Here is a 12,639-nt window from a genome sequence, read left to right on the forward strand (position 1 = left end):
CTCGTGATCTTTGGGAGAGCAGACAGTGCTCTTAACCACTGAGCCATTTCTCCAGCCCCGAAGAAAGAGGATTTTGAGTTGAAAGTTAGTCTGGGCCTCTGAGGGAGACCCCGTTTTAAGGAAAAACAAAAAATGGTACATTAATCAACTGTTTCATCATCAAACTAGGGCTTGTCCACTGTTTGGACTGTTGGCACAGTGCCTGTGAAGAGACAGGCAAGACCAGCGCACTCGGAATAACTGACCTTGTTTGGGTATCTAGGTACAGTGCTGTATTCCGTTCATTAAGGTACTTAAGCTCCAGCCTAGCGTCTCACTCACACACTTCCCTCTGAGCTGCATCCTCAATCCAATAGAGTAATTTTGTTCCGGTGACCTCAACTTTTCGTAGCTGATGATGCTATGGAATTAGCCTGATGCACAGCTTGCTGTGGTTGAGAGCACGCCACACTGGAGATGCACACTAAGACACCTGTAGATGAAATGATGGGTCCTCTGGGATTTGGTCCACTTAGTGGCCGGGCTGCGTGTGTATGCAGGGACAAACCGGGCACTTTCAACTCCTGTGTAATGCAGACTAGTTCAACACAGGATAAAAGATGCGCTGTTTATTTGCTTGTGAAAGGCATGCAATGAGTAAGCTAGCAGGTGTGGAGTTCCCGCCTGGGCTGGGGCACCGGTTCTGCTTCTCCTGTGATCTAAGCAAGCTTTACCTGTCTGGGCCTGTTTCTTCATCAGTAGCCTGAGCAGAATAGCATCTGCCTTGTAGAGTTGTAGGGAGGCAGCATGGGGTTGCCGAGAGCTCTTCAGAGCCCTGCTGGGCCCAGTGCAAAGGAGATGGCAGTGGTTGCTGAAGGTGCCTGCTCTGCTGTTGGACAGCCTTGGGACGCTAGGGTAGCCCCTCTCTCTTCCTGTCCTTTTCTCTTTACTGTGAGTTTCAGGGAGCTTTGCCGCTGTTTCCTGGAGAGCAGCAGGGAGCAAAGGCAGGAATGCTGAGCTCCCATCTGACCACTCACCCCTTGAACTCCTGGTCCTCCTGCTTCTGCCTCCCAAGTGCTGGGCTACAGCTGTGTGTGGCCATGTCAGGTGCCTGGTGCCTGAAAAGTACATAAGGCACAGTCTTTATGGAGCATCTGTGAGTCTTTATTTATTTAAAGACCAGCTCTCATTGTGTAGCCCTGGCTGTTCTGGAACTCACTTTTTAGAGCATGCTGGCCTTGAACTCATAGAAATCCACCTGCCTCTGCCTCCCACATGCCAGGAGCTTAAAGCGTGCACCATTATGTCTGCTATAAATTTCCTACAGGATGGACAAGTAGAAGAAGCATACCGTTAAAGTTTAAATTTGGGGCCAGTGGAATGCCTCGCAGGTAAAGGCATTTGCCACCAATCATGGTGACTTGAGTTCAATCCCTGGTCCCCACGTATTGGAAGGGGAGACTGGACTCCTACCAATTGTCTTCTGACTTCCTCTTTGTACTGTGACATGTACATACACATACAAGTAAATAAACAAAATATAAGAAAAATGTAAAGTTCCATTCATGCTGAAACATATATTAATGTACAACTTAATATATTTCCACACTATATACACAGTAGCCAGCAGGAAAAAATTATGAGTGCTTTCAGAATTTTCTGAAGCTTTGCTTTCCCTCAAGTGCCTGAAAAGTCACTTTCTCCGGGGAGCAGACCCTCCTGACCGTCCCCCTCCAGATCCTTGCCCTGTGTTTATTTTGGGAGTGGGCTTGCCTTGCTGAGGATCTGAGGTATTCCCTGAAGTGGTGTAAGTAGGGATCTCCCTGCTCTCTGCAGTCATGCCAGCTCAGCCAGGCGCTCACACAGCCCGGAAGACTGCATGTCCTCACTGTCAGGATTGTTAAATTAGTCTCTCTCCTGTGCCCCTGCGGTGGAAACGGGCGTGTGTGTCCTATGAAGAACAGGGACTGTTCAGGTCACTGTCTGAAGGGCTAATTCCACCCAAAAGGCCAGGAGGCTTCACGCTTCCTGTTTTGTCCTCAGCAGTTCTCAGAGTCCTGCAGAGGATCACTTCTCTGTAGGAGGGTGGGTTTGCCTCAGTCTTCTGTTTCACTGGGAAGTGAGAGTTAGACACATGCCTTAAATGTCTAGCTGAACTCTTGGCACTATGGGAAATTCCCAGAGGACCAAAAAAGGGAAGAGGGAGTTGAAACCATCAGGTAATAGAAGAGGGACGGGAGAAGGGAGCCAGCACATTGCAGGAATCTGGAGGCAGAGAGAGAGTTTGGATTAAACAACTGCTGAGGGCCAGTGCTCCAACCCTCAGACCTAGTTAAGAGGGGGAGACAGGCCGGCAGGAAATAAAATCCTCCTGTTGGCAGAATTCCATTGCCAATCTGGGCCATGTGGATGTGGCTTATGTTGATCCCTCAGAAGGTCCCATTGACAGCCTCTGATACCTGGGAACTTCAGCTGTAGGGGAGGGTCCCACCAACAGCCTCTGATGTCTGGGTAATTCAGCTCTAAGGGGAAAGAGCCACCTGTCAAAGACGCAGTCCATATAATTCCCAGTAATGTACGTGCTATGAAGAGCACTGTGGCACTCAGTGTTAGAGGCTTTGCTGATATTCTGTCCTGGTCCTGGAATGTGTGGTCCTGCTTGAGATTGGGACACAGAGGCGGGCAGGGGTGGTCATATGTATCCCTGTGGGCTGTGCTTTCAGCAGAGCTCAGTAGAGTCTCCTCCACTTCACTTGTTCCTGGGAGTGCCTCTGCATTAGCTTCTGCCCAGAAGGCCCATCACACTCAGATCATTTAGGTTCAGATGAACTGCCTTTAAAATTTACCATTTACAGGAGTCTGGGAGGAGCTGAGGTCAGTGGTGCATTTGTGCTTGCTTCACCACTCCCTCCCTCCCTCCTCCAGCATTTTTTTTTTCTTTTATAGCTTTAAATTTTTAAATTCTTCTTCATTCTGTGTAGCTGTGGGTATCTGCATGTGGGCGAGTGCACATGAATGCAGGTGCCCACAGAGGCCAGAAGCAAAAGCTCCCCTGGAGTTACAGACGGATCTGAGCCCCTGAATGTGGGTGCTGGGAGCTGAACTCAGGTCCCCTGGAAGAGCAGTGAGTACTCTTAACTTAAGGCAGGTCCAAGTCCCCCCCCCCTTTTTTTTTCTTTTAAACAGGGTCTCACTATGTACCCCTGGTTGGCCAGGAGCTTTATAGACCAGGCTGGCTTCCAACTCACCTCCTGCCTCTGCCTCCTTAGTGCTGGGATTAAAGGCATGCACCATGTGTCTTGCCTCCTCTATGAGGCTTTGAGTGCCAGGTGCTGTTCTCACAGGGAAAATGCAGGGATGATTAAACCATGGTTCATCTTGCTGTGGAACTCACACGTCAAGTTGACCCTGATTAGTTTGCCCCCAGAGCCCATACAAGTGTGCTGAAAGGAATTATTCCACAATTGCCTTCTGCAAAGTTTTTACATCTGTGGAATTTCTCAAGAGTCCTTTTCAGCATTTGAAGGGTGTCATTCTTTCTTCAATGGCCTGGATTTCGGCTTCCAGACAGAGAACAGGGGTTCTGTTTCTCTCAAGAGAGGCTAGAGTGCTTCACAGAGAAGCCCATGTACGCTAGGCTGAGGTTTGGAAAGGTTTCCCACTGGGTGTCACAGTTTAGCTCTTTTAGAACAAGATCGCTGGTGGCAGTGGAAACTCTGGCATTCCAAAGCCTGTGGTGATACCGAAGTGTTACAGCTCTTGGTTAAGCTGCTGGGCTGAGCACGCAGAGGTTAGGGCAAAGGCCTGTGCCTGACAGGCTTGCAGCCAAGACAAGCCTGGTGAGAGCCAGGCCCAGCCCATGGGGCTGGAGGGCAGGCCTGGTCAGAAGAGGCTGGAAGGGGAATAAATGACAAATCTCAGTGGCCATGGTGGAAGTCTGGCAGTATCATGGAGCACGCAACCATCCATCTGGGATTTATAAACCTTGGGCAGTGGGAGGGGTTTTGAGAGTGAGTGTGTTTGATTCACCAGGGTCAGAGGGTTAGGGATACTTGATTTACATGTAGTGATATAGTTCCTCATTTTCCATGCAGTAGCATGGTCCTGTCACAAGAAGGAGAACACAGTAATTAATTATCCTGTGGGTAGGGGGAAAAAAAATCTTCAATTGAAGGTCATTGCTGAAGACTAAGATCATTAGCAGGGTGGGGTATTTTAGGGATAGTTAACTGAACTGATTTCCTTAGCAGGAAAGGGTCTGTCCTGAAATCTTCCATGAGGGCTATATGACCTTCCTTACAAGATCTGGTGTCACCCAGATGTGTGTGTTTGGGGAGGGGAATTTTTAGGGCCTCTATGAGAAGAGGGAGTCCACTATCATAGACCAAGTGAAAATAAATGGCTATCCAGAGATGTCAGACTTCAACCTGATCCAGCAAAGCCCCATGGAGGGGTTCCTTGAGACAGCTGTGTCTGTTCCCACACCTGTGGGAACTTTGACTGGCCAGCAGGAAACTGAATATGTAGCTTTTCAAGCAGATGAACAGGCTGACTAATGAGAAATCACCTGCAATCTCTGTAGGATGATGTGAGGCATAAAGTCCATCTGAACACTTTCGGGTTCTTCAAGGATGGGTACATGATGGTCAACGTCAGCCGCCTTTCTGTGAATGAGCCTGAGGAAGCCATGGACAAGGATGAGGCAAGTGTCTTCCCATGGATCAGGGGTAACTCTTTCAGGCCCTTCCCTCTTTGCCAAAATGTGGAGAAAGTTCAGTGTGGTAATACCAAAGCATGATACAGGAATCAGCTTTAGTTTCCTACTTCCTGTGGTTAGCGCAGTGCCGGGATGTTGCCCAGGGGACACTCTAGGCAAATGCTCTGCCACTGAGCCACACCCAACCTTAAGTTGCAACTTTTTATAAAGTTTCTTTATCTATTTTATGTATGTTAGTGATTTGTCAGCATGTACACCTGCACACCAGAAGAAGGAATTGTATCCCGTTATAGATGGTTGTGAGCTACCATATTGTTGCTGGGAATTGAACTTAGGACCTCTGGAAGAGTATAGCAGTCAGCACTCTTGACCACTGAGCTGTCTCCCCAGCCCTGTAATTTTTTAATAAATATATAATTAGTGATTTTTCTTGAGCAGCTATTTTCTTCTTATAAGAGCACACTTATGAGAAGCTAGGCCTAAGGAACTATGCTTTCTGTGTTGTTTAAATTTCTTGCTCTTTGGGTAAGAAAGGCATGGACAGTGTGAGGGACTTAGTGTTTCCTTTCTTCACTGCCCTCAGATCGGATTCAGTCTAGATCGGACCAAGAACGATGGCTTTTCTTCTTACCTGGTAAGTTGTTTTTTTTAGATTATGTGTGTTGGTATTTTGCCTGCATGCATGTCCATGCACCACGTACTTGACTGTTGCTGTCAGAGGTCAACAGAGCTGGATCCCCTGGAACTGACGTAGACAGTTGTGATGATACGAGTGCTGAGAATCAGACCCAGGACCTCTGCAAGAGCTTGATAAGTACTTAAGTGCTCTTCAAAACTGAGTCATCTTTCTAGCCTGTCTTTTTTTTTTTTTAAGGGACAGTAGGGGGTGTTAGGGTTTCATTCTGTAGCCCAGGGTAGTCTCAAACTTGGAGTGTGCTCCTGCCTCAGTCTCCCGAGTACTAGGATTGCAGGTATGGGCCAGCACACTATGCCTGGGCTGGAGCATACCATAGTATAGCCCAGGCTGGCCTTGAATCCCTGCTGCTCCTGCTTCTGTCTTACAGGTGCTAGGATTGCAAGTGTCTGCTGAGTTGTAGGTCACAGCCTGACTGGTGTCCTCACTGGAGCTCAGGATACCCTTTGGCCTGCAGTGCCCACCTATTCTGGAGGTGGTAGCTGTAACTTCTAGGCTTTACTGTTGGAAGGAGCAGGAGCCGCCCGTCTGCCTTTCTCACCACAGTTAGTGCTATGATGCACACTTGTTCTTCCTTTGGCAGGATGAAGATGTGAACTACTGTATTTTAAAAAAAAAGTCTATCTCTTCTGTCACTCTTCTCATCTTAGACATCTCCAGAAGTGCGTAAGTAATTCTGTAGTCCCCTCTGCTTACCTTCAGTGCAGTGAGGGTACTGACTGCAGCCACCACTTAGGCGACATCTGTCACATGCCAGTGCTGTACCGAGTGCTGAGTGCTGGACATGAGGTACATGCTGAGAGAGACAGAGCCCACCTGGGCGGAAGGCAGAGTACCAGCCATGACTGCAGCCAAGCAGAGGAAAGGAAGAGGGCAGTTGTACAGCATGGTAGGGAAGGATGCGTTCAGGTCAGGCTTAGGCAGGCAGCCTTCTGCTGAGTCAGCACTCCGGCTGAGTGTGAGCAGGAGATGGGGTGGGCTGTGGGATAGCTGGTGACAGCACTGCATCAGCACCCAAGTTTGCAGTTGGGGAACACATTAGAGGAAGCAGGTAAGAAACCTGGCTGGATCCAGGCAGCAGCTCCTGCCACTCAGGCCATGTAACCCCAGGGCTCAGTGTCCTCTCTTGCTTCACAGTAGTACTAGTGTCTCTTGTGAGAGTGTCCTTGAGGAACTGCCACTACAGAGCACAGGTGAAAGCCTCCAATCCTATTGCACTTTACCAAAAAAAAAAAAAAAAAAAAAAGGTGGTTGATGAGGATTTTGACAACTCAGTACAAACATTGGAACTTAGATGAATTAGGGGAGCTTGTGTTTTCAAGTTAGGTACATTTCCATCTCATCACTGCCTGGGTTTCATGTGTGTGTGTGTGTGTGTGTGTATGTTGTGTGTGTATGTTGTGTGGGAGGGCAGTAGAAGTGATGTTGGGTACCTTCCTCAGTCACACACGCCCCTGCTACCCCCACGAGACAGGATCTCATTATGTGGACCAGGATGGCCTCAAAGTTAGAGATCTGCCTGACTGCCTCCTAAGTGCTGGGATTACAGGTGTGCACACTTTAATTTATTAATCCCAGCATTCAGAGGGCAGAGGCAGGCAGATCTAGTGAGGCACCAGCCTGAGCTACAAAGCTTGTCCAGGACAGCCAAGGCTATACAGAGAAACCCTATCTAGAAAAACCAAAAGAGAGAAAAGGGTATATACCACCATGCCTAGTGTTCTACCTTATTTTTTGATGAAATCTTTCATTGAGCCTGACTCTTTGCTGATTTACCTAGACAAGCTGGCCAGTAAACTTCAGGAATCCTCCTGTCTCCAATTCCCAGCACTGGGATTGCAGGCTCACACCACCATGCCCACTTTTGTGCATTTGTTCTGAGGACCAAGTTTATGTCCTCATAATTTGGAGGCAAGTACTTTGCAAACCAAGCACCTTCATGGCCTAGGCACACCAACTTGTATGTGACTTCTCCCTCTTTTCATACATTTTATTGATTGTATGGGTACTAGTCAGAACATGAGGTGGTCAAGAGAGTAGTTTGTGGGAGCTGGTTCTCTTCTTCCGTGTGCAGGCTTCAGGGCTTGAAGTCAGGCCGTCAGGGTTAGCCACCAGCTTGTCCCAGTGAGCTAGCTCCCTGGCGTGTGTATAATTTCTGAGGGAGTCTTCAGAGGGTTGCAGGCTAAGAATACTGTGTCCAGATTGTTTTCAGACCCAGCCACTAGCAGCTCAGAGTGACTAGTTTGAGATGAACAAAGTTAGCAATAAAAAAAGGAAGCTTCCGGGGAGGCAGTCTCTTTAGTCTCTTAAAAAAAATAAAGCGCTTTGCCACAGAACTACTCTAGGCCTCAAAGACATCTACCCCTGGTTGCTGCTGATTTCACCTGTTGGGAAGGCTGACAATCTCCTAGGTTATGGTATGTTTGGCAACTGGGAGAGAAGGACCTGACTGAGCCTGGCAGAAAGAATGAGACAGGATTGGCTCACCCACCTGGAATCCCTTGGTGGCAGGCAGGCTCAGGAAAGGGCAGGTCAATGGCAGCTTGCTCATGCTAGAGACTCGGTGCCTTTCATCTCTGCTTTCCCACCCTCAGTGCCTCTTAACATTATTTTTATAAAAGTGTGTCTGTTTCTCAGTTTCTTTCTAAACCTGGCTATCACACAAAAAATTGAGACTTTTTGTTTAATAATAAGCTTCATAACACAATAACTGAGCAGTTATTACTCTATTCTTAACCCTCTAAGCTAATATGCTTCCTTTCCAGTGTACATCCCAGAGATGCTTGCACTTTGTAGCTTTCCTGATCTCTACCTTCTACTGATCTCTCTTGGACCTATCCTGTGGCTCAATCCCCTAATTTCTCTTCTCATTCCTCCTCCCCGGGCTGGCTGGAAGTCCAGCCCTATTCTCTTCTCTGCTCATCGATTGGCTATCAGCTGCTTTATTAGCATATCAAGGGACAATTGGGGAGCAGAGTTTACAGAACATTGAGAGAGGAGATTCTCAGAACAAGGATTGCAACCAAATATGGGGGTACAGAAATCAGCATTTGACTTACACTGTAACCTGTGCCTACCAGTGTCCACTCCTCAGGCGTTGTCCCAGCCATCACCAGTGCTCTCTGCCAAGGGGAAGGAGCAGTGGAGGCAGGTTTGACTGATGCACTGGCTTAGGTCAGGTGTGCTGTCAGGCAGGAGTGGATGGCCTAGCCAAAATTGGGTCTGTTAAGAAGGGAAAAGGAGGGCGAGGTATGATGACACATACCTTTAATTGCAGCCTCAGGAAGCAGAAGCCAGCAGATCTCTTTGAGTTTGATGAGCCTGGTTTACATGGTAAGTTCCAGGCTAGGGCTATATAGTAAGACTCTGTCTTTAAAAAAAAAAAAAAAAAAGAGGAGGGGATGATGGATAGATGGCTCAGTGGTTAAGAGCACTCACTAGCCTTGCAGAGGACCCAGGTGTGGTTCTCGGCATTCCACAGTGTCTCACACCCACCTACAACTCCAGCTGTAGGGGATTGGAAGCCCTCTTCTGGCCTCTGCAGGATCCCGTTTGTATACAGTGCACATAAACTCACCTGTACACACAAACATATAATTAGTTAATCCTTGAAACAAAGAGACTGGGAAAGGAGAAAATGGCTTTTGGGCCAGTAAATAATGGTATCCTCAGCTCCTCTCACAGTTCTCTGGGCTTTACCTGACTATATTGTAGATTCTGTTGTGCTGTGTCTTCTGTATCTCTTTCACCAGTTTTCTGCGCATGTTAAGAATCCTTAAGGAATATGGAAACAACGTAATTATGTATTTGCTAAAACCCTGGCTTTAGAGACTGTCAGGCTCCTCACTCAGGTGCTTCCTAGCTTGGGGCAGCAGGCCTGGGGCCAGGATCTGGGCCCTGTGCAGGCTAGGTGAGCACTCTGTCCCTGCAGGATCTCCCAGCCTGGCCAGTGCTTTACCCTTTCCGCACCTCAGCTGCAGCATAGAGTTATGGAAAGCAAAAGCTACATCTCTGGTGTGGCAAGGATGGGACAAGGTGGCCAGATTCAGAGCTGGAGGGTGGTGGCACATGCCTTTAATCTAGCACCTGGGAGGCAGAGGCAGGCAGATCTCTGTGAGTTCAAGGCCAGCCTGGTATACAGAATGAGTTCCAGGACAGCCAGGGCTACACAGAGAAACCCTGTCTGGGAAACAGACAAATAAAAAGACAGAGCTTAAACTGGGCCTTCAGCAGTGTTTAGTAATGGCTGGCACGCTCTTCTGAGCTCTCCTTTCTGTCTTCTGTGGATACAGAGTCAAGGTCAGATCCCCTCCAGAAGCTGGCACCCAGTTACCAAAGATAGTCTTCAGCAAGGATGAGAAAGACCTGAGTTGGAGCCAGGAGCCTGCTGTCAGCCCCATCCCTGCAGACAGCAAGGCGCAGAGAACCGTTGGTAAGCCTGCTTTGTAGAGGTTTTGTTTTCAGGAACTGCAGCCTGGTCTGTGTTGTCTGAGCACTGTGTGCTGAAGGCCACACAGAACGAACTTACTGAAGAAGCACGAGAAGGAAGAGAGAAAAGAGGCCTCTCCTGTGCCCCAGCCTAGCTCTTTGGTAATTGTCCCTGGTTGGCCTTGTTTTCTCAGCCTAGAACGTGTCGTCTCACAGCTCTAGTCACGTGCACAGCCTGTGCATGTCCATGGGCTTTGTTCTGCTTCATCCAGCTGTCCTAGTAAATGATTCTGTCACCTGCTCAGCCTTTTCCCTAAAGTGATACATTGTCATCTCCAGGTTTATCTGGGTGCTGTGTCATTGACTTTGTTCCTAGGAATCCTTTTGTGTAGGGGCTAGAGAAATGGCTTAGCAGTTAAGAAAGCTTGTTTCCCCTCCAGAGTACCCGAGTTTACATCCCAGCACCCACATCAGTGACTCACGAAACCTGTAACCCCAGTTCCAAGGGATCCAAAGCCCTTCTGGCCTCCCCAGACACCCACACATAAGACACACACACATACACACACCAGTCTTTTTAGAAAGAAAAATCATTGTGTGTGTACTGCTGTCCTGATAGGGTAGTGGAGCTGGAGTCTGGCTCGGAGGGCACACCACCTTTGAGAACATCGACACGGAGTCCCACCTCGGGTGGGTGATCTACGTCCATTAGAGTGCAGGTAGCCGAAAGGGCTGATGCTAGAATTCGGGGTGTTTGTCTCCAAGCTGGACGCTGTACATGTCTACAGCCCTCGTCCTTGGGAGGCAGAGGCAGGAGGAGTGCTCATGCCTGGCCAGGGCCAGCCTGTGCAGCCCAGCACAGGAGGGACGGGCAAAATGAAAAGGCAGAGGACACCATGCTGGATTTTGCTTTTCTTTTTGCAGTGTTTTGGAGAGGGGGGTTGTGTGACTAGGCCTTGGGCGCCTGCTTCCCGGGCCACACTTAACTGTTCTCAGAGAGCTGTTCCTGAGGCTGTCCCTCTCTCCAGATGTTGATATGCTGTGCTAGCTCTTGGTCCCATCTAGTGACTCATGCATTCTTTCAAGGTCACTTATACTTATGGTGTTAGCTTTCCCTCAAGTTGTGGACAGTTGATGCTCCAGTGAAGAACTGGAGCAGAGGGTGCAGCTCCGTGCCTGCGCTCTGGCTACCAGACCCTGTGCTCACACAACACTGCTGCAGTGGGCTGAACCACCTTTCCCAGGGGTCCTAAGGACAGCAGGGCGGGTGTCCACTCTGTTCCATGAAAAAAGCTCCTGGCAATTTTTTGAGACAGGATCTCATAGCCCACGTTAGCTTTGAATTTTCTATGTAGCAGAGGATGACCTTGAACTTATCCTTCCCCAGCCATATACTAATTAGCTTTTTTTTTTTTTTTTTTTTTATTAAAACATACTATGTCCTTTTCCTCCACTAGTAATCTTAATACACTGCTGCTGTTTGGGGGGCACCCCCAAAAATCAACAGCAACCAAAAGGAGAAGCCAGCAGGGCATCTGCAAGCACAGGCCGGCGGTGCAGCTCAGCACAGGCTGTGTGGGTCATCCCCCCACGCAGACTGTCCACGCTAAGGTCCTCTCCAAGGAAATCGCATCAGTCAGGCACTTGCTAAACTGCCTCTGGACATGGTGCTTAGAAAGAATATAAAGTTATTCCACGTGCCACCTCTGCCATTAACACTGTTTACACAGAGCCTTTCCTGTCGGTTCTGCTGTGATTGGCGCAGTGACATTTGCAGTGCGCCACTTTGGTTTGCTGCTTCTACAGCCAGTAATTATGTCTGGGGACGTGAAGAGGTGGAGGCCACGAGATTTGTATGTTTTGTTTGATGGGATATTAGGTAAGCAGAGGTCCATAAAATGATGCTGTGCTGTATGATGTGTGAGCTGAGTTAGGCAGTGATATCTCTTAAACGTTTGTGCTTCTAGATGGTTCCAAGGCTAGAAGAAGTGCAGTGGATTCAGAGGTAAGCACGGACCTCCCTCCCGCTCAGCTTCTCTGGATGTGTGTGTGTGCGTGCATGCATGTGTGTCTGTGCCTGACAGTGCTTGTGTTTGGAAAGACAGCATCAATACACTGAAACTGTTTCGAACTTACCTGGAGTGCTGGATTGCACAGCACAGGGCAGCCCAAAGGGTAGGCGTGTCCCACCTCAGACAGACCTGGAATAGCACAGGTGGTACGGGGTGTTGGCAGGCAGCCCATGGGAGGTTGTGGGGAGCTTTTGGTCAGGTATTAATTGGAGCTCATGATTCTGGAAACACTGTGATGCCCAGGCCCAGGGAGGACCTGCTGTGATGACATAAGTTTGAGACAGAAGGGTCTGGACAAGGCTCTGTCTCCGAGAGGTGAGGCTGGAAGGGAAGAGGACAGAGAGGTATTTGTGCAGAGGAACAGCAGAGAACGTTTTGCTTTGCAGTGTCCCGATTCTTCAGTGAGAGGACATTCAACCGTGTTGTTTGTAGACAGGCTCTCTTGTAGCCCAGGCTGGCTTTCACCTTGTTACATAGCCGAGGTTGGCCCGAACTCCTGGTCCTCCTGCCTCTGCCTCCCAGGCTTTTACAGGTATACACACTGGCCTAGCTTTCCCGGCTCGTTTGTCTTCTTCCTTCTGACAGTTTTGTGAAAGTGTGATTGGGTAACAGTAAACTGCCTGTACTTACAGGGCCAGTCATATACTTTTGACCTGTCAGTCAAGATTGTAGATGTGTCAAAGATCTTGACACAACCTTGAGATCACCTCAAAGGTTTCTTCTGCCCCTTTATCATCCATCCTGTGCTG

At 48.7% G+C, this 12,639-nt stretch overlaps 1 protein-coding gene across 1 annotated transcript in view; it reads left to right on the forward strand.

Annotated features, from left to right (window-relative positions):
• Positions 1 to 12,639, forward strand: part of Gpr107 (G protein-coupled receptor 107) — a 61,494-nt gene that overhangs the window by 12,118 nt on the left and 36,737 nt on the right. Inside the window, exons 2-6 of the mRNA XM_021653118.2 lie at positions 4,562 to 4,681; positions 5,280 to 5,330; positions 5,974 to 6,056; positions 9,683 to 9,822; positions 11,786 to 11,823. Of these exons, the coding sequence (XP_021508793.2) occupies positions 4,562 to 4,681; positions 5,280 to 5,330; positions 5,974 to 6,056; positions 9,683 to 9,822; positions 11,786 to 11,823 (432 nt within the window). The remainder of the gene's footprint in view (positions 1 to 4,561; positions 4,682 to 5,279; positions 5,331 to 5,973; positions 6,057 to 9,682; positions 9,823 to 11,785; positions 11,824 to 12,639) is intronic.

The sequence above is a fragment of the Meriones unguiculatus genome, chromosome 8 (assembly GCF_030254825.1).
Source record: "Meriones unguiculatus strain TT.TT164.6M chromosome 8, Bangor_MerUng_6.1, whole genome shotgun sequence".
In the NCBI taxonomy this organism is placed as follows: domain Eukaryota; kingdom Metazoa; phylum Chordata; class Mammalia; order Rodentia; family Muridae; genus Meriones; species Meriones unguiculatus.